The sequence below is a fragment of the Hypanus sabinus genome, chromosome 13 (genome assembly GCF_030144855.1).
Source record: "Hypanus sabinus isolate sHypSab1 chromosome 13, sHypSab1.hap1, whole genome shotgun sequence".
Classification (NCBI taxonomy): domain Eukaryota; kingdom Metazoa; phylum Chordata; class Chondrichthyes; order Myliobatiformes; family Dasyatidae; genus Hypanus; species Hypanus sabinus.
The window spans coordinates 66,203,922-66,226,050 of record NC_082718.1 but is presented as its reverse complement, the minus strand read 5'-3'; the positions used below and the strand labels follow the sequence as shown (position 1 = coordinate 66,226,050).

Sequence of the window (22,129 nt, the reverse complement as noted above, 5' to 3'; positions counted from 1 at the left end):
GGCAGAAATCAGAGAATAGGGATCAAAGACTGTTTTTCAAGATGGCCGCCGGTGAGAAATGGAGTTCCCGGGGACCAGAACTTTCACTTTACACATTAATGACCTCGATAAAGAAACAAAAGACATTGTGATCAAGTTTGCAGGTAATACTGAGATAGGTAAAGTGACACGTATTCTCAAGAAGGACTTAAACAGGTTAGCAGACTGGGCAAAAACGTGACAGATGGAATTCAGTGTAAGGAAGTGTTGGATTGTGCACTTTGGAAGGAAGAATAAAGCTGTAGATTGTTTTCTAAGTTGGGAGAAAATTCAGAAATTGAGGATATAAAAGGGCTTTGGAGTCCTGTGCATAAAAGCAAGGATGTAATGCTGAGGCTTCAGTAAGACCATACTTGGAATATTATGATCAGTTCTGAGCCTGTATCTGAGATGAGATTAGCTTTATTTGTCACAGGTCCATCAAAAGGTTAGTTAGGAAGGTTCAATCGTTAGGTATTAATATTGAAGTAGTAACATGGATTCAACAGTGGCTGGATGGGAGATGCCAGAGAGTAGTGGCGGATAACTGTTTGTCAGATTGGAGGCCGGTGACTAGTGGTGTGCCTCAGGGATCTGTACTGGGTCCAATGTTGTTTGTCATTTACATTAATGATCTGGATGATGGGGTGGTAAATTGGATTAGTAAGTATGCCGCTGAAACTAAGATAGGTGGCGTTGTGGATAATGAAGTAGATTTTCAAAGCTTGCAGAGAGATTTAGGTCAGTTAGAAGAGTGGGCTGAACGATGGCAGATGGAGTTTAATGCTGATAAGTGTGAGGTACTACATTTTGGTAGGAATAATCCAAATAGGACATAAATGGTAAACGGTAGGGCATTGAAGAATGCAGTAAAACAGAGTGACCTAGGAATAATGGTGCATAATTCCCTGAAGGTGGAATCTCATGTGGATAGGGTGATGAAGAAAGCTTTTGGTATGCTGGCCTTTATAAATCAGAGCATTAAGTATAGGAGTTGGGATGTAATGTTAAAATTGTCCAAGGCATTAGTGAGGCCAAATTTGGAGTATTGTATACAGTTCTGGTCATAGGAAAGATATTAACAAAATAGAGAGAGTACAGAAGATTTACCAGAAAGTGACCTGGGTTTCAGCATCTAAGTTACAGGGAAAGGTTGAACAAGTTAGGTCTTTATTCTTTGGAGCATAGAAGGTTGAAGGGGGACTTGATAGAGTTATTTTAAATTATGAGGGGGATAGATAGAGTTGACGTAGATAGACTTTTTCTATTGAGAGTAGGGGAGATTCAAACAAGAGGACATGATTTGAGAGTTAGGGGGCAAAAGTTTAAGGGTAACATGAGGGGGAATTTCTTTACTCAGAGAGTGGTAGCTGTGTGGAACAAGCTTCCAGTAGAAGTGGTAGAGGCAGGTTCGGTATTGTCATTTAAAATAAAATTGGATAGGTATATGGACAGGAAAGGAATGGGGGGGGTTATGGGCTGAGTGCGGACCAGTGGGACTAGGTGAGAGTAAGCGTTCAGCACAGACTAGAAGGGTTGAGTTGACCTGTTTCCGTGCAGTAATTGTTATATGGCTATATAAAATATGAAGTTGAAATCCGCGAGGACTGTGCTGAGCAACCCATAAGTGTCACCACGTTTCTGGTGGCGATGTAGCAAATCCACATAACCCTGCCTTGCATCTTTGGGATACTGAAGTAACCTGAGCTCCTGGAGGAAACACACACGGTCGCGGGGAGAAGTGCAAACTCCTTGGCCTCGCATTGACCATTACCTTCTAAGAGGTAGGTCAAATGAGTCGAGGGAAGCCCAGTGGCAGGACAAACACCGCAGTCAACAGGGTATCAGTGCCCCAGGCGAAGCTCAACCAAGCACAGATCCTCCAATGGACACAAGTCCAGAGCCCAACCAGCCATGGCCAGCAGCAGAAAGGAAGGTGAAAGGACAGAAGCCCCAAATCTTGTGGCCAGAAGAATGAGTGGGAGATCATCAACACAGACCTAGTCCAACTTTTAGAAGGACTGAAGGGAAGTCTGGAAAGAAAACTGAAGAAGTAGGGAGACACCAAATACAGCTATGGGGTAGAGAGATTTTCTGTGAAAAAACACAGAAGGAACCTTCAGTCCAGCCTAAGTCTAGGAGACAGCAGGAAATCAAAAGACTGGTGAGGGAAAGGAGACAGTTGAGGAAACAGTGGAGGAAGTCCACGGAAGGGGAAAGGAAAGGACTCAAGGTATTAAAAACAGAAATGAAGCAGCGCTTGACAAAGATGCGAAGAGCAGAATGCTTGAGAAAACAATGTAAGAGGAAAGAACAGGCAAGAGCAAGCTTCTACAGAGACCCTTACAAGTTTGTCAAAAGCCTCTTTGACAAGGAGAAGAGCGGGGTCCTTAGAGTGAGGGAACTGGAGGAACACCTGAGGAAGACCCACTCTGACAACCAGAGGCATGAGCCAGTCACCATTCCAAATGACTTGCCACCAATCCACCAACCTGAGCACCAGATGGAGGTAATGCCCCCTACACGGTGGGAGGTGGAAAGTAAAGTTAAACAAGCAAGATCAACATCAGCTCCAGGGCCCAATGGCGCACATATAGGCTCTATAAGAACACCCCCAGCATCCTGAAATACGTCTGGAATCTAATGAAGATGGCATGGGGGAAAGGAATTATACCTAAGGCATGGTGAAGGGTGGGAGGGATACTAATTCCCAAACAGAAGAATTCCTCAACAGTCCCGCGAGATCAGTCTCCTGAATGTGGAAGGAAAGATCTTCTTTGGAGTCATGGCTCAAAGACTCTCAGCCTTTTTGCAGAGCAACAACTTCGTCGACACATCAGTGCAGAAAGCAGGAATACGTGGTTTCCCCAGGATGTGAATGAAAATAAAGACCTGCCTGTGGTCTTCCTAGACCTTGCCAATCTTTTGGGTCGGTGCCTCACGAGACTGTGGGCAGCTTTCAACTTTTTCCAGGTTCCACAGGGCATCACAAAGCTGGTCAAAGTGTACTTCCAGGATCTGCAGTTCTGTGTCACAACACAAGATAACACCACCACATGGCACCACCTTGAGATAGGCATAATGGCGGGCTGTACCATCTTTCCTCTGGCATTTATCATGGCAATGGAGCTCATTATCCGAGCATCACAATAGGTGGTCGAAGGGAAACACTTGAAGAATGGGCTGCGTCTTCCTCCAATCAGGGAGTACATGGATGACAAGACCACAATAACAACAAAAGCATGCACCAAACGCCTGATGGATAAACTCCAGGGAAACATCAAATGAGCACAAATGGGGATCAAACCTAATAAGTCTCGCAGTATCTCAGTTGTCAAAGGTCAGCTCACCGACTTAAGTTTTTGTATCAACACTGAGCCAATACCAACTGTCCTGGAGAAGCCCATCAAAAGCCTCAGACATTGGTACAACACAGACCTCAGAGACACCGAGCAGGTGGAACAACTAAGGCAGGATATGATTAGTGGCCTCAAGCTTATCAACAACACGGCTCTCCTAGGGAGGTTGCAGCTTTGGTGCTTTCAGTTTGGACTGCTGCCCCGACTTATGTGGCCAATTACCATCCATGAGGTCACTATGTCTCATGCAAATCGGCCGGAGAGGCTGGTGAACTCACATGTGAGGAAGCGGCTTGGGCTACCGAGATGCCTTAGCAGCATAGGACTTTACAGGAACGGAGCCCTTCCTCTGCCAATGTCTAGCCTGGTGGAGGAATACAAATGAATGACACTCAAAAAATCTCAGGACCCAATTGTAAGAGGCATTGCTCCTGCTCTAGCAGGAGAAATGGACCCCAGCTGCAGCAGTACTGGATGCAGAAGCCGCCCTCCGACACCAGGACATAGTGGGCTATGTCCAACAGGGCAGAGGAGTCTTTGGCCATGGAGTAATGAAACTTACCTGGCAAAAGGCTACTACAACTGAATGCCAGCAGCTGGTGGTGGAGGAGGTGTGCCACCAAGAAGAAGCAGCCAGATGTGCCAAAGCAATATCCCAAGCCAAGCTAGGCTGCTGGATGAGGTGGGGGGTTGTTGAAGAGCAGGAAAATCACATGGAGTGAGCTGTGGAGCATGGAGTCAAGCAGATTGACTGTCATTATCAGAGTAACATATGATGCCCTGCCCTCTCCTACAAACCTAAATCCTTGTCTGGGAGAGGGTCCAGCCTGTCCTCTGTGCGCAGTCCCGGCATCCCTCAAGCACATCTGGTTAGTTGCAAGACCAGCCTAACACAAGGCAGATACACCTGGTAACACAACCAAGAGCTGAGGTGTCTGGCAGCTGAACTTGAGTGTAAGAGAGTAACCACCAATGCCAGGCCTCTCGATACCCACACAATGATCCCACAACTACCATCCTTCATCGGGGAAGGAGAGAAACCAGGAGCTAATCCCTTGCCTCATGACTCATGCCCACTGAGTGCAGCCAGGGACTGGGAAATGCATGTTGATTTAGGCCCGAAACTTACCTTCCCATCTGAAATTGCAACGACCAACCTGCGGCCTGACCTGGTCCTTTGGGAGGATGCTGTGGATGAGGCTTACGAACGGAAAAGGCTGCGATATGCCAACCTCGCAGTTGAAGCAGAGGAGCGAGGCTGGAACGTAAAAGTGCACCCAGTTGAGTTGGAGTGCAGGGGCTTTGTAGCCAGCTCCACAGTAAGGCTACTGAGGGAAGTAGGAGTCAGATGGCAGGCCCACAGGAAGGCAACCAAAGCACTTGTTAATGCCACCGAAATGAGCAGTCACTGGCTGCAGCTGAAAAGAAGGGATACTGTCTGGGCTGCCAAGTGACTATCTAGAGACTAACCATATGACACACACCCAGGTCTGATCAGCCTGTGGTGGGGCTGCCTCGGCTGAGGGTGTCTTGTGATAAACGGCTGAAACACCCGCTGAAACACCCAGTGATGTCGAGGTACACAACTGAAGATGTGTCGTAATGGTAATAACATCATCTAGTGGTCATCTTTAAGAACTACTTCCACTCAGATCAAGGGATTATAACATCCAAGCCTATTAATCAAATTTGAAGTGTTAGGAATTAAATCCCAATCTCACAGTTGGTGTTGTAAAGCACTGCACTAACTGCTACACTGTGCTGTCCAAAGTATGATTTCAATGAAAGGCTTAACATACAAGGAGCATTTGATGTTTCTAGGGTGTGCTTGATGGAGTTCAGAAGGGGAAGATGCTTGAGTCCATTATTAAGGACGAAATAGTGGCACATCTAGATGGCAGAAATAGGATTAGGCCGAGCCAGCATGGATTTACCAAGGGCAAATCATGCTTGACTAATCTGTTGGAGTTTTTTGAGGGTGTAACAAGGATGTTAGACGAGGGTAAGCCAGTGGATGTTGTATACCTAGATTTTCAGAAGGCATTCGATAAGGTGCCACATAGGAAATTGATGAGTAAAATCAGAGCTCATGGCATTGGGGGCAGGGTTTCAACATGGATAGAAAACTGGTTGGCAGATAGAAAGCAAAGGGTAGCAGTGAATGGGTGTTTCTCGGACTGGCTGGAGGTGACTAGTGGGGTACCACAGGGCTCTGTATTGGGACCACAGCTCTTTACGATTTATGTCAATGATTTAGATGAGGGCATTGAAAACTATATCAGCAAGTTTGCTGACGATACTAAACTGGGTGGCAGTGTGACATGCAAAGAGGACGTTAGGAGAATACAGGGAGACTTGGATAGGCTGGGTGAGTGGGCAGATACTTGGCAGATGTCATTCAATGTGAATAAATGTGAAGTTATCCACTTTGGAAGCAGGAACAAGAGGGCAGAGTATTGTCTGAACGGTGTAGAGTTAGGTAAGGGAGAAATGCAAAGAGACCTAGGAGTCCTAGTTCACCAGTCAATGAAGGTGAATGAGCAAGTGCAACAGGCAGTGAAGAGGGCAAATGGAATGTTGGCCTTTGTTATAAGGGGAATTGAATACAAGAGCAAGGATGTCCTTTTGCATTTGTACAGGGCCCTGGTGAGACCACACCTGGAATATTGTGTACAATTTTGGTCTCCAGGTTTAAGGAAGGACATTCTGGCAGTTGAGGAAGTGCAGCGTAGATTCACTAGGTTGATTCCTGGGATGGCAGGGCTGTCTTACGCAGAGAGATTGGAGAGATTGGTCTTGTACACGCTGGAATTGAGGATATTGAGAGGGGATCTGATTGAAACGTTTAAGATAATTAAAGGATTTGATAGGATTGAGGCAGGAAATATGTTCCAGATGTTGGGAGAGTCCAGTACCAGAGGGCATGGATTGAGAATAAGAGGTCAGTTATTTAAAACAGAGTTGAGGAAGAGCTTCTTCTCCCAGAGAGTTGTGGAGGTGTGGAATGCACTGCCTCGGAAGACGGTGGAGGCCAATTCTCTGGATGCTTTCAAGAAGGAGCTGGATAGATATCTGATGGATAGGGGAATCAAGGGATATGGGGACAAGGCAGGGACTGGGTATTGATAGTGAATGATCAGCCATGATCTCAGAATGGCGGTGCAGACTCGAGGGGCCGAATGGTCTACTTCTGCACCTATTGTCTATTGTCTATTATCTCATTGAAACCTGCCAGACACTGAAAGGCCAGTATGGAGTGGTGCTTCTGTTTGAAAGAGAGACTAGGACCAGAAGGCAAGCCTCAGAATAAAGGGACGTCCCTTTAAGACAGAGATGAGGAGGACTTTCTTCAACCAGAGGGTGGTGAATCTGTAGAATTCATTGTCACAGTGGGCGGTAGAGGCCACGTCAATGAGAGAATTTGACATTCTTATTTGTTCGTGGTCAGAATCAAAATCAGATTTATTGTTACCGACTGTATGGAGTGAAATTTGTTGTTTTGCAGTAGCAGTACAGTGCAATACATGACATTAAATTACAAAACAAGATCAGTCATGACAAAATGGTAGAACAGACTCAATGAGCTGAACGGTGTAATTCTGCTCCTGTAATTTCCAATCTTGTGTGGAGGGGTCAGTGATAGGTGAAGCGTGTTGTAAGGACAAGGCGAAGGGGGAGTGATGGACAGATAGAATGGGGTTGGCCCAGCTGGATGGGTGTGTGGGTCATTTAGGCCAATGGAATGGGGAAAGGGTGCTGTAGATAGTTGGAAAGGTGAACAAAGGGAGGGAGACCCTAGGTGAACTGTCCTGGTGGGAGTAGGAAAGGAACACAGAGGGGGCGTGGGTTACCTGGAGATGGAAAGTTCAATCTTTGTACCATTGGGTTGAAGAATGCCCTGGCAGGATGTATGGTGAGGGAATAGGGCTATGAGGTGAGCTGCTGTCAAAGTAAGTACATGTGTCTGTTTCACTTACCTGATTTAATTCGGTGCAGTCCAGCAGCAGTAGCTCCAGAGGAACGTGGATTGGCAGAGAGGCCAGCTCTACACCCATCCTTCTCAGCTCCTCTATTTCCCTGACAAAAGTTGTCAGATTAAACTCCCTGCTGATTGTATCTTCAATCTTACTGTCAGAGTCTGGAGACAGGAGGCTCTTATATGGTTCATACACTGAGCAGTATCTGCCAAAGGCCAAGAAAAACCCTTCATAACTGGGGACAAGCAAAGTCCTCTCTCCCAATAACATGGCAAACAGTGGTTAGCAACTTAGAGTATGTCTGGACTGACTATTTTTAAAAACTATCTTAAATTTCCTAACTCTGAATTGCTAAACCCAAAGTTTTAAGTGTTGAAAATTGAAAAAGTAGACGTTTGGAATGGAGGAATATGGATCATGTAGATGGGATTAGTTTAAATCGGCATTATAGTTGGTGATTTAATACCAACATTCCCAATCCTAACTGAGAAGTTGCAGAACCTGGGCCTTTGTACCTCCCTCTGTAATTGGATCCTTGACTTCCTAACCTGAGGACCACAGTCTGTGCAGATTAGTGATAACATATCCTCTTTGCTGACAATCAACACTGGCGCACCTCGGGGAGTGTGCTTAGCCCACTGCTCTACTCTCTGTATACACATGACTGTGTGGATAGGCATAGCTCAAACACCATCTACAAATTTGCTTATGATTGGTAGAATCTCAGGTGGTGATGAGGGGTGTATAGGAGTGAGATATGCCAACTAGTGGAATGGTGTCAGAGCAACAACCTGGCACTCAGTGTCAGTAAGACAAAAGAGATGATTGTGGACTTCAGGAAGGTTAAGATGAAGGAACACATACCAATCCTCATAGAGGGATCAGAAGTAGAGAGAATGAGCAGCTTCCAGCTCCTGGGTGTTAAGATCTCTGAGGATCTAACCTGGTCCCAGCATATTGATGCAATCATAAAGAAGGCAAGACAGCGGCTATACTTTGTTAGGAGTTTGAAGTGATTTGGCATGTCAACAAATACACTCAAAAACATCTATAGTTGTACCGTGGAGAGCATTCTGACAGGCTGCATCACTGTCTGGTATGGAGGGACTACTGCACTGGACTGAAAGAAGCTGCAGAGGGTTGTAAATTTAGTCGGCTCCATCTTGGGCACTAGCCTACAAAGTACCCAGGATATCTTTAGGCAGCGGTGTCTCAAAAAGGCAGCGTTCATTATTAAAGACCTCCAGCACCCAGGGCATGCCCTTTTCTCACTGTTACCATCAGGTAGGAGATACAGAAGCCTGACGGCCCACAGTCAGCGATTCAGGAACAGCTTCTTCCCCTCTGCCATCCGATTCTTAAATGGACTTTAAAGCTTTGGACACTACCTTACTTTTCTAATACACAGTATTTCTGTTTTTGCACATTTTAAATAAATAATCTAGTCAATATACATTGTTTGTTTATTTATTATGTTTTATTTTATTTATTATTATTTTTTGCGCTCTGCTATATTATGTATTGCATTGAACTGCTGTTGCTAAGTTAACAAATTTCATGTCACATGCCGGTGATAATAATCCTGATTCTAATTCTGAAGACATGGGAGGGAGAAGAACCTATTCCTGTATTGTACGTTTCTATGTTCTGCTTGAGCACCTTCACTCTATCCGCTGTAACTGCAAGGATCTCCAGTGCCAACAGTTTCAATTCCACTTCCCATTCCCACACTGACATGTCTGTCCATGACTTCCTCCACTGCCACGTTGAAGCTAGATGCAGATTGGAGAAGCAACATATATTCCATTTTGGTAGACTCAAAAGTGACAGCATCAACATTGACTTCTCTGACTTCTGGTGACCACTCTCCTCTTCCCCACCCTGTTTTCCCTTATCTTTGTGGCCCTTTCATCCCTTCTCTTTCCCCTCCTCTGCCCTCCTGACTTTCCCATCACCTTCACCCCTCTGGTTCCTTTCTCTCCTTTATTCCATGGTCTACTGTTCTCTTTGATCAGATTCCTTCTTTAGTCTTTTTTGCTGATCATCTCCTAGCTTCTCACATTATTCCCTCCCCTCTGCCCACAACATCCTCACATCTTCCCCCCTCTCACCTGGACTCACCTATCATCTACCAACATGTACTCTCTACATTTCCCATCCTTTTATTCTGGTCTCTGCATTCTTCTTTTCCAGTCCTGATGAAGGAACTCAGCACAAAATGTCAACTGTTCATTTTCCTTCATAGTTCTGCCTGACCTGCTGACTTTCTTCAGCATTTTGTGTGCATTGATCCAGATTTCCAGTATCTGCAGAATTTCTTGAGCTGCTGTGTTCTGTGTTCTAAGCTAGTGACTGGGTGAGAACTGGGTGGATGGAAAATCGTGTAGGAACTATGAGATCATCCATTTTGGCATCCACAAGAAGAGAATTTTTGAAATGATGACAGAAGAAATCCTGGTGTTCACACATAGCTATCTCCATTGTGTTGCCATCCTCTGCCACCAACCTCATAGTTCCTCTACCCTGCAGTGCTCGTTTTTACTTCCTAACCAAGAGCCAAAAGTGGAATGTCCGATTAGGTCCATTGTTTCTGTCTGCTGCTGTCCTGTTGAACTCATGTCCATGAACCCCCACGATTCAGTCCGTTCCTACCTTCACATCTCGATCTCAACAACTTTCAGTTCCCTGGCCCTGATGGCCTCATTTTTACTCTGGATATCCAGTCCCTATATAGTTTTATTCCCCATCAGGAGGGCCTTAAAGCTCTCTGCTTCTTTCTGTACAATAAACCTAGCAAGTTCCACTCCACCACCAGCCTCTTACATCTGACGAAACTGGTTCTCACCCTCAGCAATTATACTTTTGGCTTCTCCCACTTTTGCCAAATCCATGAGCCCCAGCTACCAAATCCATAGCCTTTTTGTCGGCTATGTGGAACTGTCTACGTTCCTAGCCTACACTGGTAACAGTACAGCTCTTTCTACACTACACTGATGACTGCATTGGTGTTGTTTTAACGCACCCTTGCTGAGCTTATCAATTTTATCAACTTTGTCTCCAATTTCCACCCTGTCACTTGGTACCATCTCTGATAACTCTCTACCCTTTCCCAATCTCTCTCACTCCATCTCTGAAGACAGGCTATCAACTGACTTTTACAACTGTTTTGACATACCTCTTCCCATCCCTTCATGTGTAAAAGTGTTATTCCCTTCTCTCAGTTTCTCTGCCTCTGCCACATCCGTTCCCAGGATTAGGCGTTCCATTCTAGAACATCTGAGATGTCCTCCTTTATCAAAAAACATGATTTCCATTCCAGCACCTCACTCGCATCTCCTCCATTTCTCGCACACCTGCCCATTCACCCCCACTCTCCACTTGCTGCAGGAATTGTACTCTCCATGACCTCCCTTATCTGTTCGTCCCTTCCCGCTGATCTCCCTTTTGCCACTTACCTCCACAAGTAGCTCAAGTGCTACACCTATACATTCATCCCCTCCTTCACCACCATTCAGAGCTCTTCCAAATGAGGTGACATTTCATCTGCAAGTCTGTTGGGGTTATCTACGGCATCCAATGTTCCTGATACATCTCTACATTGGTGTGACCCAAAATAGATTGAGGGGCCACTTTGTTGAGCACATTCATTTTGTCAACCCTGAAAGATGGGATTTTCTGGTGGCCACCCACTGCAATTCAATTTTCCATTCCTATTTCGATGTGTTGGTCTATGGCCTCCTGTATTGCAAGAATGAGACATATGCAGCTTGGAGGGGCAACTCACCACCACTCTGTCTAGGTAACCTCCAACCTGAAGGCATGAACATTGATTTTTCTACCATGGTAATTTCTCCTCCCTCCTTCTCTCTTTTTTAAGTTCCCCATTCTGGCTCCCCTCTCATCCGTTCCCTTTTCCTCACCTGCACATCACCTCCTTCCTTTTATTCCAGGATCCACATTTCCCCCTTATCAGATTGCTTCTTCTTCAGCCCACTCTTCCACCCTCTCACTTCTTTCTTTGCTCCCCCACCTATCCAACCGTCTTTCCGCTTACTAGTCTCACCTATCACTTACAAGGGAAAATCTGTAGGTGCCGTAAATTCAAGCAACACACACAAAATGCTGGAGGATTGGCAAGCCAGGCAGCAACTATGGAAAAGAATACTGTCGAGACCCTTCGGCAAGAGACCCCTTGACTGGTGGAGAAGGTCTGAAGGTACTGATGGCCGACTTCTACTAATTCACATGTTCTTCAGTCCTCAACAGGAAACTGTCAATTCCAGACAGACATGTGGCTTCATGGATGGATTGTTTATCCCTTGCAAGATTATCTGAGGGGATACTTGTATAATGCAACTCAGGGATACGTTTGTACTCCCACAGGACTGCCTTTGTTATAGAGGCAGGTTCAAACGAAAGCACATTTTGCTTTCCGTGAGTGAGTCACTTATGCATGAGTGGAGTCACTGAATCCAAGTTACTTTGAACTTTGACCTTGCTACCAGCAAGATGGTGGCACGACTGGTCACAGCAGCTTCTACAGCGTCAACAAAAGCTGCTACCGTTCTACTTCCACATACATCCAATAATCGCAAGATCTTGCTATACATTAAGAATTTATAGTACTGTGGGTTCTCCCCATCCGCAACTAGCACGCTAATTCAGGAATTTGTCACCTTTGTCAGGTTATATGTGTTCTTTCACAGGCACAACCCTCACTACCATAGAACATAGAATAGTACAACACAATACAGGCCCTTCGGCCCACAATATTGTGCCGACCCTCAAACCCTGCCTCCCATATATCCCCCACTTTAAATTCCTCCATATACCTGTCTAGTAGTCTCTTAAACTTCACTAGTGTATCTGCCTCCACCACAGACTCAAGCAGTGCATTCCACACACCAACCACTCTCTGAGTGAAAAACCTTCCTCTAATATCCCCCTTGAACTTCCCACCCCTTACATTAAAGCCATGTCCTCTTGTATTGAGCAGTGGTGCCCTGGGGAAGAGGCGCTGGCTGTCCACTCTATCTATTCCTCTTAATATCTTGTACACTTCTGTCATGTCTTCTCTCATCCTCCTTCTCTCCAAAGAGTAAAGCCCTTGCTCAGCTAATCTCTGATCATAATGCACACTCTCTAAACCAGGCAGTATCCTAGTAAATCTCCCCTGTACCTTTTCCAATGCTTCCACATCCTTCCTATGGTGAGGCAACCAGAACTGGACACAGTACTCCAAGTTGTAGCCTAACCAGAGTTTTATAGAGCTGCATCATTGCATCGTGACTCTTAAACTCTATCCCTCGACTTATGAAAGCTAACACCCCATAAGATTTCTTAACAACCCTATCTACCTGTGAGGCAACTTTCAGGGATCTGTAGACATGTACCCCCAGATCCCTCTGCTCCTCCACACTCCCAAGTATCCTGCCATTTACTTTGTACTCTGCCTTGGAGTTTGTCCTTCCAAAGTGTACCACCTCACACTTCTCCAGGTTATTTCAAAAGATGGGGCCTCAACAGCAAGATTCATCATCTGTGAGATGATTTCTTCTCAGTACTACTACCGCGGATGAGGTACAGGACCCTGAAGACCCACACTCAAGGGTTTGGGAACACTTTCTTCCCAGCCGCCATCAGATTTTGCAATGCTCCTTGAACACAACCACACTATTCCTCTTTTGAACTAGTTATTTATTTATTGTAACTTCCAATAGTTCCTACATCTTGCATTATACCTCTGCCACAAAAAAAATAAAATTAATGACATGGCAGTGATAATTAACCTGATTCTGATTAATAATTGCATGGCAGCTTAGCACACATTTGGCCTTCCCAGGTGCCACTTGATCAGCTGCAATTTTCAAGCATTTTATTTAAATTCAAAGTTACAATCATAGTTTTTACTAAACATTGAAGAGTGTAAATTCCTCTTTGTTTACTGTTTATTCATTTATTTATGTAAAAGGAACATTAATTTATTTAAAAACCATGCTAGATATCACTAGATATGATATTAGAATGTTAACAAAGTCATCTGTAAGGAACCAAATGATGAGATACATTATGGTATCATCAAAGGAGGTCAGTCACAGCTCAAACTCAGTCACAGCTAAACTCAGTCACACCTCAAACTCAGTCACAGCGCAAACCCAGTCACAGCACAAACTCAGTCACAGCACAAACTCAGTCACAGCACAAACTCAGTCACAGCACAAACTCAGTCACAGATCAAACTCAGTCACAGCGCAAACTCAGTCACAGTTCAAACTAAGTCACAGATCAAACTCAGTCACAGCGCAAACTCAGTAACAGCACAAACTCAGTCACAGATCAAACTCAGTCACAGATCAAACTCAGTAACAGCTAAACTCAGTCACAGATCAAACTCAGTCACAGATCAAACTCAGTCTCAGCTAAAATGAGTCACAGCTAAACTCAGACACAGCTAAACTAAGTCACAGTTCAAACTCAGTCACAGCTCAAACTCAGTAACAGCGCAAACTCAGTAACAGCGCAAACTCAGTCACAGCGCAAACTCAGTCACAGTGCAAACTCAGTCACAGCTAAACTTAGTCACAGCTTAAATGCGTCACAGCTAAACTCAGTCACAGATCAAACTCAGTCACAGCGCAAACTCAGTTACACATCAAACTCAGTCACACCTAAACTCAGTCACAGCATAAATTCAGTGACAGCTCAAACTGAGTGACAGATCAAACTCACTCACAGTTCAAACTCAGTCACAGATCAAACTCAGTCACAGCGCAAACTCAGTCACAGCTCAAACTCAGTCACAGCTCAAACTCAGATCACAGCTAAACTTAGTCACAGTTAAAACTCAGTCACAGATCAAACTCAGTCACAGTTCAAACTCAGTTACAGCGCAAACTCAGTCACTGCTCAAACTCAGTTACACATCAAACTCAGTCACACCTAAACTCAGTCACAGCATAAATTCAGTGACAGCTCAAACTGAGTGACAGATCAAACTCACTCACAGTTCAAACTCAGTCACAGATCAAACTCAGTCACAGCGCAAACTCAGTCACAGCTCAAACTCAGTCACAGCTCAAACTCAGATCACAGCTAAACTTAGTCACAGTTAAAACTCAGTCACAGATCAAACTCAGTCACAGTTCAAACTCAGTTACAGCGCAAACTCAGTCACAGCGCAAACTCAGTCACAGCTAAACTCAGTCACAGATCAAACTCAGTCACAGCGCAAACTCAGTCACAGCTCAAACTCAGTCACAGCACAAACTCAGTCACAGCTAAACTCAGTCACAGATCAAACTCAGTCACAGCGCAAACTCAGTCACAGCTAAACTCAGTCACCAATCAAACTCAGCCACACCGCAAACACAGTCACAGATCAAACTCAGTCACAGCTAAACTCAGTCACCAATCAAACTCAGTCACAGTGTAAACTCAGTCACAGCTAAACTCAGTGACAGCTAAACTCAGTGACAGCTAAACTCAGTGACAGCTAAACTCAGTGACAGCTAAACTCAGTCACAGTTCAAACTCAGTCACAGCTAAACTCAGACACGGCTAAACTCAGTCACAGCTAAACTCAGTCACCGATCAAACTCAGTCACAGTTCAAACTCAGTAACAGCGCAAACACAGTCACTGCGCAAACTCAGTCACAGCTAAACTCACTCACAGTTCAAATTCAGTCACAGATCAAACTCAGTCACAGCAAAACTCAGTCACAGTTAAAACTCAGTCACAGCTCAAACTCAGTCACAGCGCAACCTCAGTCACAGTGCAAACTCAGTCACAGATCAAACTCAGTCACAGCGCACACTCAGTCACTGCCCAAACTCAGTCACAGATCAAACACAGTCACAGCTAATCTCAGTCACAGATCAAACTCAGTCACAGCGCAAACTCAGTCACAGCTCAAACACAGTAACAGCGCAAACAGTCACAGGTCAAACTCAGTCACAGCTAAAATCAGTAACAGCTAAACTCAGTCATAGTTCAAACTCAGTCAAAGCTAAACTAAGTCACAGCTAAAGTCAGTCACAGTGCAAACACAGTCACAGCTAAACTCAGACACAGCTAAACTCAGTCACCGATCAAACTCAGTCACAGTGCAAACTCAGTCACAGGTCAAACTCAGTGACAGGTCAAACTCACTCACAGTTCAAACTCAGTCACAGATCAAACTCAGTCACAGCTAAACTCAGTCACAGCTCAAACTCAGTCACAGCTCAAACTCAGTCACAGCACAATCTCAGTCACAGATGAAACTCAGTGACAGCTAAACTCAGTCACCGATCAAACTCAGGCACAGCTATACTCAGTCACAGATCAAACTCAGTCACAGTTAAACTCAGTCACAGATCAAACTCAGTCACAGATCAAACTCAGTCACAGATCAAACTCAGTCACAGATCAAACTCAGTCCCAGCTAAAATGAGTCACAGCTAAACTAAGTCACAGTTCAAACTCAGTCACAGCTCAAACTCAGTAACAGCGCAAACTCAGTCACAGTGCAAACTCAGTCACAGCTACACTCAGACACAGCACAATCTCAGTCGCAGTGCAAACTCAGTCACAGCTCAAACTCAGTCACAGCACAAACTCAGTCACAGCTAAACTCAGTCACAGTTCAAACTCAGTCACAGATCAAACTCAGTCACAGCGCAAACTCAGTCACAGCGCAAACTCAGTCACAGCTAAACTCAGTCACCAATCAAACTCAGCCACACTGCAAACACAGTCACAGCTAAACTCAGTCACCAATCAAACTCAGCCACACTGCAAACACAGTCACTGCTCAAACTCAGTTACACATCAAACTCAGTCACACCTAAACTCAGTCACAGCATAAATTCAGTGACAGCTCAAACTGAGTGACAGATCAAACTCACTCACAGATCAAACTCAGTCACAGTGCAAACTCAGTCACAGCTCAAACTCAGATCACAGCTAAACTTAGTCACAGTTAAAACTCAGTCACAGATCAAACTCAGTCACAGTTCAAACTCAGTTACAGCGCAAACTCAGTCACAGCGCAAACTCAGTCACAGCTAAACTCAGTCACAGATCAAACTCAGTCACAGTTCAAACTCAGTCACAGTTCAAACTCAGTCACAGCGCAAACTCAGTCACAGTGCAAACTCAGTCACAGTGCAAACTCAGTCACAGCTCAAACTCAGTCACAGCACAAACTCAGTCACAGCTAAACTCAGTCACAGATCAAACTCAGTCACAGCGCAAACTCAGTCACAGCGCAAACTCAGTCACAGCTAAACTCAGTCACAGCGCAAACTCAGCCACACTGCAAACACAGTCACAGATCAAACTCAGTCACAGTGTAAACTCAGTCACAGCTAAACTCAGTGACAGCTAAACTCAGTCACAGTTCAAACTCAGTCACAGCTAAACTCAGTCACCGATCAAACTCAGTCACAGTTCAAACTCAGTCACAGCAAAACTCAGTCACAGTTAAAACTCAGTCACAGCTCAAACTCAGTCACAGCGCAACCTCAGTCACAGTGCAAACTCAGTCACTGCTCAAACTCAGTCACAGATCAAACACAGTCACAGCTAATCTCAGTCACAGATCAAACTCAGTCACAGCGCAAACTCAGTCACAGCTCAAACACAGTAACAGCGCAAACAGTCACAGGTCAAACTCAGTCACAGCTAAAATCAGTAACAGCTAAACTCAGTCATAGTTCAAACTCAGTCAAAGCTAAACTAAGTCACAGCTAAAGTCAGTCACAGTGCAAACACAGTCACAGCTAAACTCAGACACAGCTAAACTCACTCACAGTTCAAATTCAGTCACAGATCAAACTCAGTCACAGCAAAACTCAGTCACAGTTCAAATTCAGTCACAGATCAAACTCAGTCACAGCAAAACTCAGTCACAGTTAAAACTCAGTCACAGCTCAAACTCAGTCACAGATCAAACACAGTACCAGCGCAAACAGTCACAGGTCAAACTCAGTCACAGCTAAAATCAGTAACAGCTAAACTCAGTCATAGTTCAAACTCAGTCAAAGCTAAACTAAGTCACAGCTAAAGTCAGTCACAGTGCAAACACAGTCACAGCTAAACTCAGACACAGCTAAACTCAGTCACCGATCAAACTCAGTCACAGTGCAAACTCAGTCACAGGTCAAACTCAGTGACAGGTCAAACTCACTCACAGTTCAAACTCAGTCACAGATCAAACTCAGTCACAGCTAAACTCAGTCACAGCTCAAACTCAGTCACAGCACAATCTCAGTCACAGATGAAACTCAGTGACAGCTAAACTCAGTCACCGATCAAACTCAGGCACAGCTATACTCAGTCACAGATCAAACTCAGTCACAGTTAAACTCAGTCACAGATCAAACTCAGTCACAGATCAAACTCAGTCACAGATCAAACTCAGTCACAGATCAAACTCAGTCACAGATCAAACTCAGTCCCAGCTAAAATGAGTCACAGCTAAACTCAGTCATAGTTCAAACTCAGTCAAAGCTAAACTAAGTCACAGCTAAAGTCAGTCACAGTGCAAACACAGTCACAGCTAAACTCAGACACAGCTAAACTCAGTCACCGATCAAACTCAGTCACAGTGCAAACTCAGTCACAGCTCAAACACAGTACCAGCGCAAACAGTCACAGGTCAAACTCAGTCACAGCTAAAATCAGTAACAGCTAAACTCAGTCATAGTTCAAACTCAGTCAAAGCTAAACTAAGTCACAGCTAAAGTCAGTCACAGTGCAAACACAGTCACAGCTAAACTCAGACACAGCTAAACTCAGTCACCGATCAAACTCAGTCACAGTGCAAACTCAGTCACAGCTCAAACACAGTACCAGCGCAAACAGTCACAGGTCAAACTCAGTCACAGCTAAAATCAGTAACAGCTAAACTCAGTCATAGTTCAAACTCAGTCAAAGCTAAACTAAGTCACAGCTAAAGTCAGTCACAGTGCAAACACAGTCACAGCTAAACTCAGACACAGCTAAACTCAGTCACCGATCAAACTCAGTCACAGTGCAAACTCAGTCACAGATCAAACTCAGTGACAGGTCAAACTCAGTGACAGGTCAAACTCACTCACAGTTCAAACTCAGTCACAGATCAAACTCAGTCACAGCTAAACTCAGTCACAGCTCAAACTCAGTCACCGATCAAACTCAGTCACAGCTATACTCAGTCACAGATCAAACTCAGTCACAGTTAAACTCAGTCACAGTTAAAACTCAGTCACAGTTAAAACTCAGTCACAGATTAAAATCTGTCACCAGTCAAACACAGTTACAGTGCAAACTCAGTCACAGCTCAAACACAGTACCAGCGCAAACAGTCACAGGTCAAACTCAGTCACAGCTAAAATCAGTAACAGCTAAACTCAGTCATAGTTCAAACTCAGTCAAAGCTAAACTAAGTCACAGCTAAAGTCAGTCACAGTGCAAACACAGTCACAGCTAAACTCAGACACAGCTAAACTCAGTCACCGATCAAACTCAGTCACAGTGCAAACTCAGTCACAGATCAAACTCAGTGACAGGTCAAACTCAGTGACAGGTCAAACTCACTCACAGTTCAAACTCAGTCACAGATCAAACTCAGTCACAGCTAAACTCAGTCACAGCTCAAACTCAGTCACCGATCAAACTCAGTCACAGCTATACTCAGTCACAGATCAAACTCAGTCACAGTTAAACTCAGTCACAGTTAAAACTCAGTCACAGTTAAAACTCAGTCACAGATTAAAATCTGTCACCAGTCAAACACAGTTACAGCGCAAACTCAGTCACAGCTCAAACTCAGTCACAGTTAAACTCAGTCACAGATCAAACTCAGTCACAGCTAAACTCAGTTACATTTCAAACTCAGTCACAGCTGAACTTAATCACAGCTTAAATGCGTCACAGCTAAACTCAGTTACAGCTCAAACTCAGTTACAGCGCAAACTCAGTCACAGCGCAAACTCAGTCACAGCGCAAACTCAGTCACAGTTAAACTCAGTTACAGCTCAAACTCAGTTACAGCGCAAACTCAGTCACAGCTGAAACTCAGTTACAGTGCAAACTCAGTCACAGCTAAACTCAGTCACAGATCAAACTCAGTCACAGCGCAAACTCAGTAACAGCTAAACTCAGTCACAGATCAAACTCAGTCACAGCGCAAACTCTGTCACAGCTCAAACTCAGTCACAGATCAAACTCAGTCACAGCTAAACTCAGTCACCAATCAAACTCAGCCACAGCGCAAACACAGTCACAGATCAAACTCAGTCACAGTGTAAACTCAGTCGCAGCTAAACTCAGTGACAGCTAAACTCAGTCACAGTTCAAACTCAGTCACAGCTAAACTCAGACACGGCTAAAGTCAGTCACAGCTAAACTCAGTCACCGATCAAACTCAGTCACAGTTCAAACTCAGTAACAGCGCAAACACAGTCACTGCGCAAACTCAGTCACAGCTCAAACTCACTCACAGAACAAATTCAGTCACAGCTGAACTCAGTCACAGCTAAACTCAATCACAGTTAAAACTCAGTCACAGCTCAAACTCAGTCACAGCGCAACCTCAGTCACAGATCAAACTCAGTCACAGATCAAACTCAGTCACAGATCAAACTCAGTCACAGATCAAACTCAGTCACAGATCAAACACAGTCACAGCTAAACTCAGTCACAGCAGAAATTCAGTGACAGCTCAAACAGTGACAGATCAAACTCACTCACAGTTCAAACTCAGTCAGAGATCAAACTCAGTCACAGTGCAAACTCAGTCACAGATCAAACTCAGTGACAGGTCAAACTCACTCACAGTTCAAACTCAGTCAGAGATCAAACTCACTCACAGTTCAAACACAGTCACAGATCAAACTCAGTCACAGCTCAAACTCAGTCACAGCACAATCTCAGTCACAGATGAAACTCAGTGACAGCTAAACTCAGTCACCGATCCAACTCAGTCACAGATCAAACTCAGTCACAGTTAAACTCAGTCACAGTTAAAACTCAGTCACAGATTAAAACTCAGTCACAGATTAAAATCTGTCACCAGTCAAACTCAGTTACAGCGCAAACTCAGTCACAGCTCAAACTCAGTCACAGTTAAACTCAGTCACAGATCAAACTCAATCACAGTTAAACTCAGTCACAGTTAAACTCAGTCACAGCTGAACTTAATCACAGCTTAAATGCGTCACAGCTAAACTCAGTCACAGCGCAAACTCAGTCACAGCGCAAACTCAGTCACAGCGCAAACTCAGTCACAGCTCAAACACAGTCACAGCTCAAACTCAGTCACAGTGCAAACTCAGTCACAGTGCAAACTCAGTCACAGTGCAAACTCAGTCACAGTGCAAACTCAGTCACAGCTCAAACTTAGTCACTGCGCACACTCAGTTACAGCTCAAACTCAGTCACAGTGCAAACTCAGTCACAGCTAAACTAAGTCACAGCTAAACTCAGTCACAGCTTAAATGCGTCACAACTAAACTCAGTTAGAGCGCAAACTCAGTCACAGCTCAAACTCAGTCACAGTTAAACTCAGTCACAGATCAAACTCAGTCACAGCTAAACTCAGTGACAGCTAAACTCAGACACATTTCAAACTCAGTCACAGCTGAACTTAATCACAGCTTAAATGCATCACAGCTAAACTCAGTTACAGCTCAAACTCAGTTACAGCGCAAACTCAGTCACAGCTCAAACTCAGTCACAGCTCAAACTCAGTCACAGCGCAAACTCAGTCACAGCGCAAACTCAGTCACAGCGCAAACTCAGTCACAGCGCAAACTCACTCACAGCTCAAACTTAGTCACTGCGCACACTCAGTTACAGCTCAAACTCAGTTACAGCTCAAACTCAGTTACAGCGCAAACTCAGTCACAGCTAAACTAAGTCACAGCTACACTCAGTCACAGTGCAAACTCAGTCACAGCTAAACTCAGTGACAGCTAAACTCAGTCACATTTCAAACTCCGTCACAGCTGAACTTAATCACAGCTTAAATGCGTCACAGCTAAACTCAGTCACAGCTCAAACACAGTAACAGCGCAAACAGTCACAGATCAAACTCAGTCACAGCTAAACTCAGTGACAGCTAAACTCAGTCATAGTTCAAACTCAGTCAAAGCTAAACTAAGTCACAGCTAAAGTCAGTCACAGTGCAAACACAGTCACAGCTAAACTCAGACACAGCTAAACTCAGTCACAGCTTAAATGCGTCACAACTAAACTCAGTTACAGCTCAAACTCAGTTACAGCGCAAACTCAGTCACAGCTCAAACTCAGTCACAGCTAAACTCAGTGACAGCTAAACTCAGTGACAGCTAAACTCAGTCACAGCTGAACTTAATCACAGCTTAAATGCATCACAGCTAAACTCAGTTACAGCTCAAACTCAGTTGCAGCGCAAACTCAGTCACAGCGCAAACTCAGTCACAGCGCAAACTCAGTCACAGCGCAAACTCAGTCACAGTGCAAACTCAGTGACAGCTAAACTCAGTCACAGCTTAAATGCATCACAACTAAACTCAGTTAGAGCGCAAACTCAGTCACAGCTCAAACTCAGTCACAGTTAAACTCAGTCACAGATCAAACTCAGTCACAGCTAAACTCAGTGACAGCTAAACTCAGTCACATTTCAAACTCAGTCACAGCTCAAACTCAGTCACAGCTAAACACAGTCACAGATCAAACTCAGTCAGCGCAAACTCTGTCACAGCTCAAACTTAGTTACTGCGCAAACTCAGTCACAGCTAAACTAAGTCACAGCTACACTGTCACAGTG

The 22,129-nt window shown here is 44.6% G+C and overlaps 1 protein-coding gene across 1 annotated transcript in view; it reads right to left on the bottom strand.

The window, feature by feature from the left end:
* The window catches only part of LOC132403373 (dynein axonemal heavy chain 3-like), a 990,878-nt gene that overhangs the window by 864,244 nt on the left and 104,505 nt on the right, over positions 1-22,129 (bottom strand). Inside the window, exon 9 of the mRNA XM_059986790.1 lies at positions 7,355-7,559. Within this exon, the coding sequence (XP_059842773.1) occupies positions 7,355-7,559 (205 nt within the window). The remainder of the gene's footprint in view (positions 1-7,354; positions 7,560-22,129) is intronic.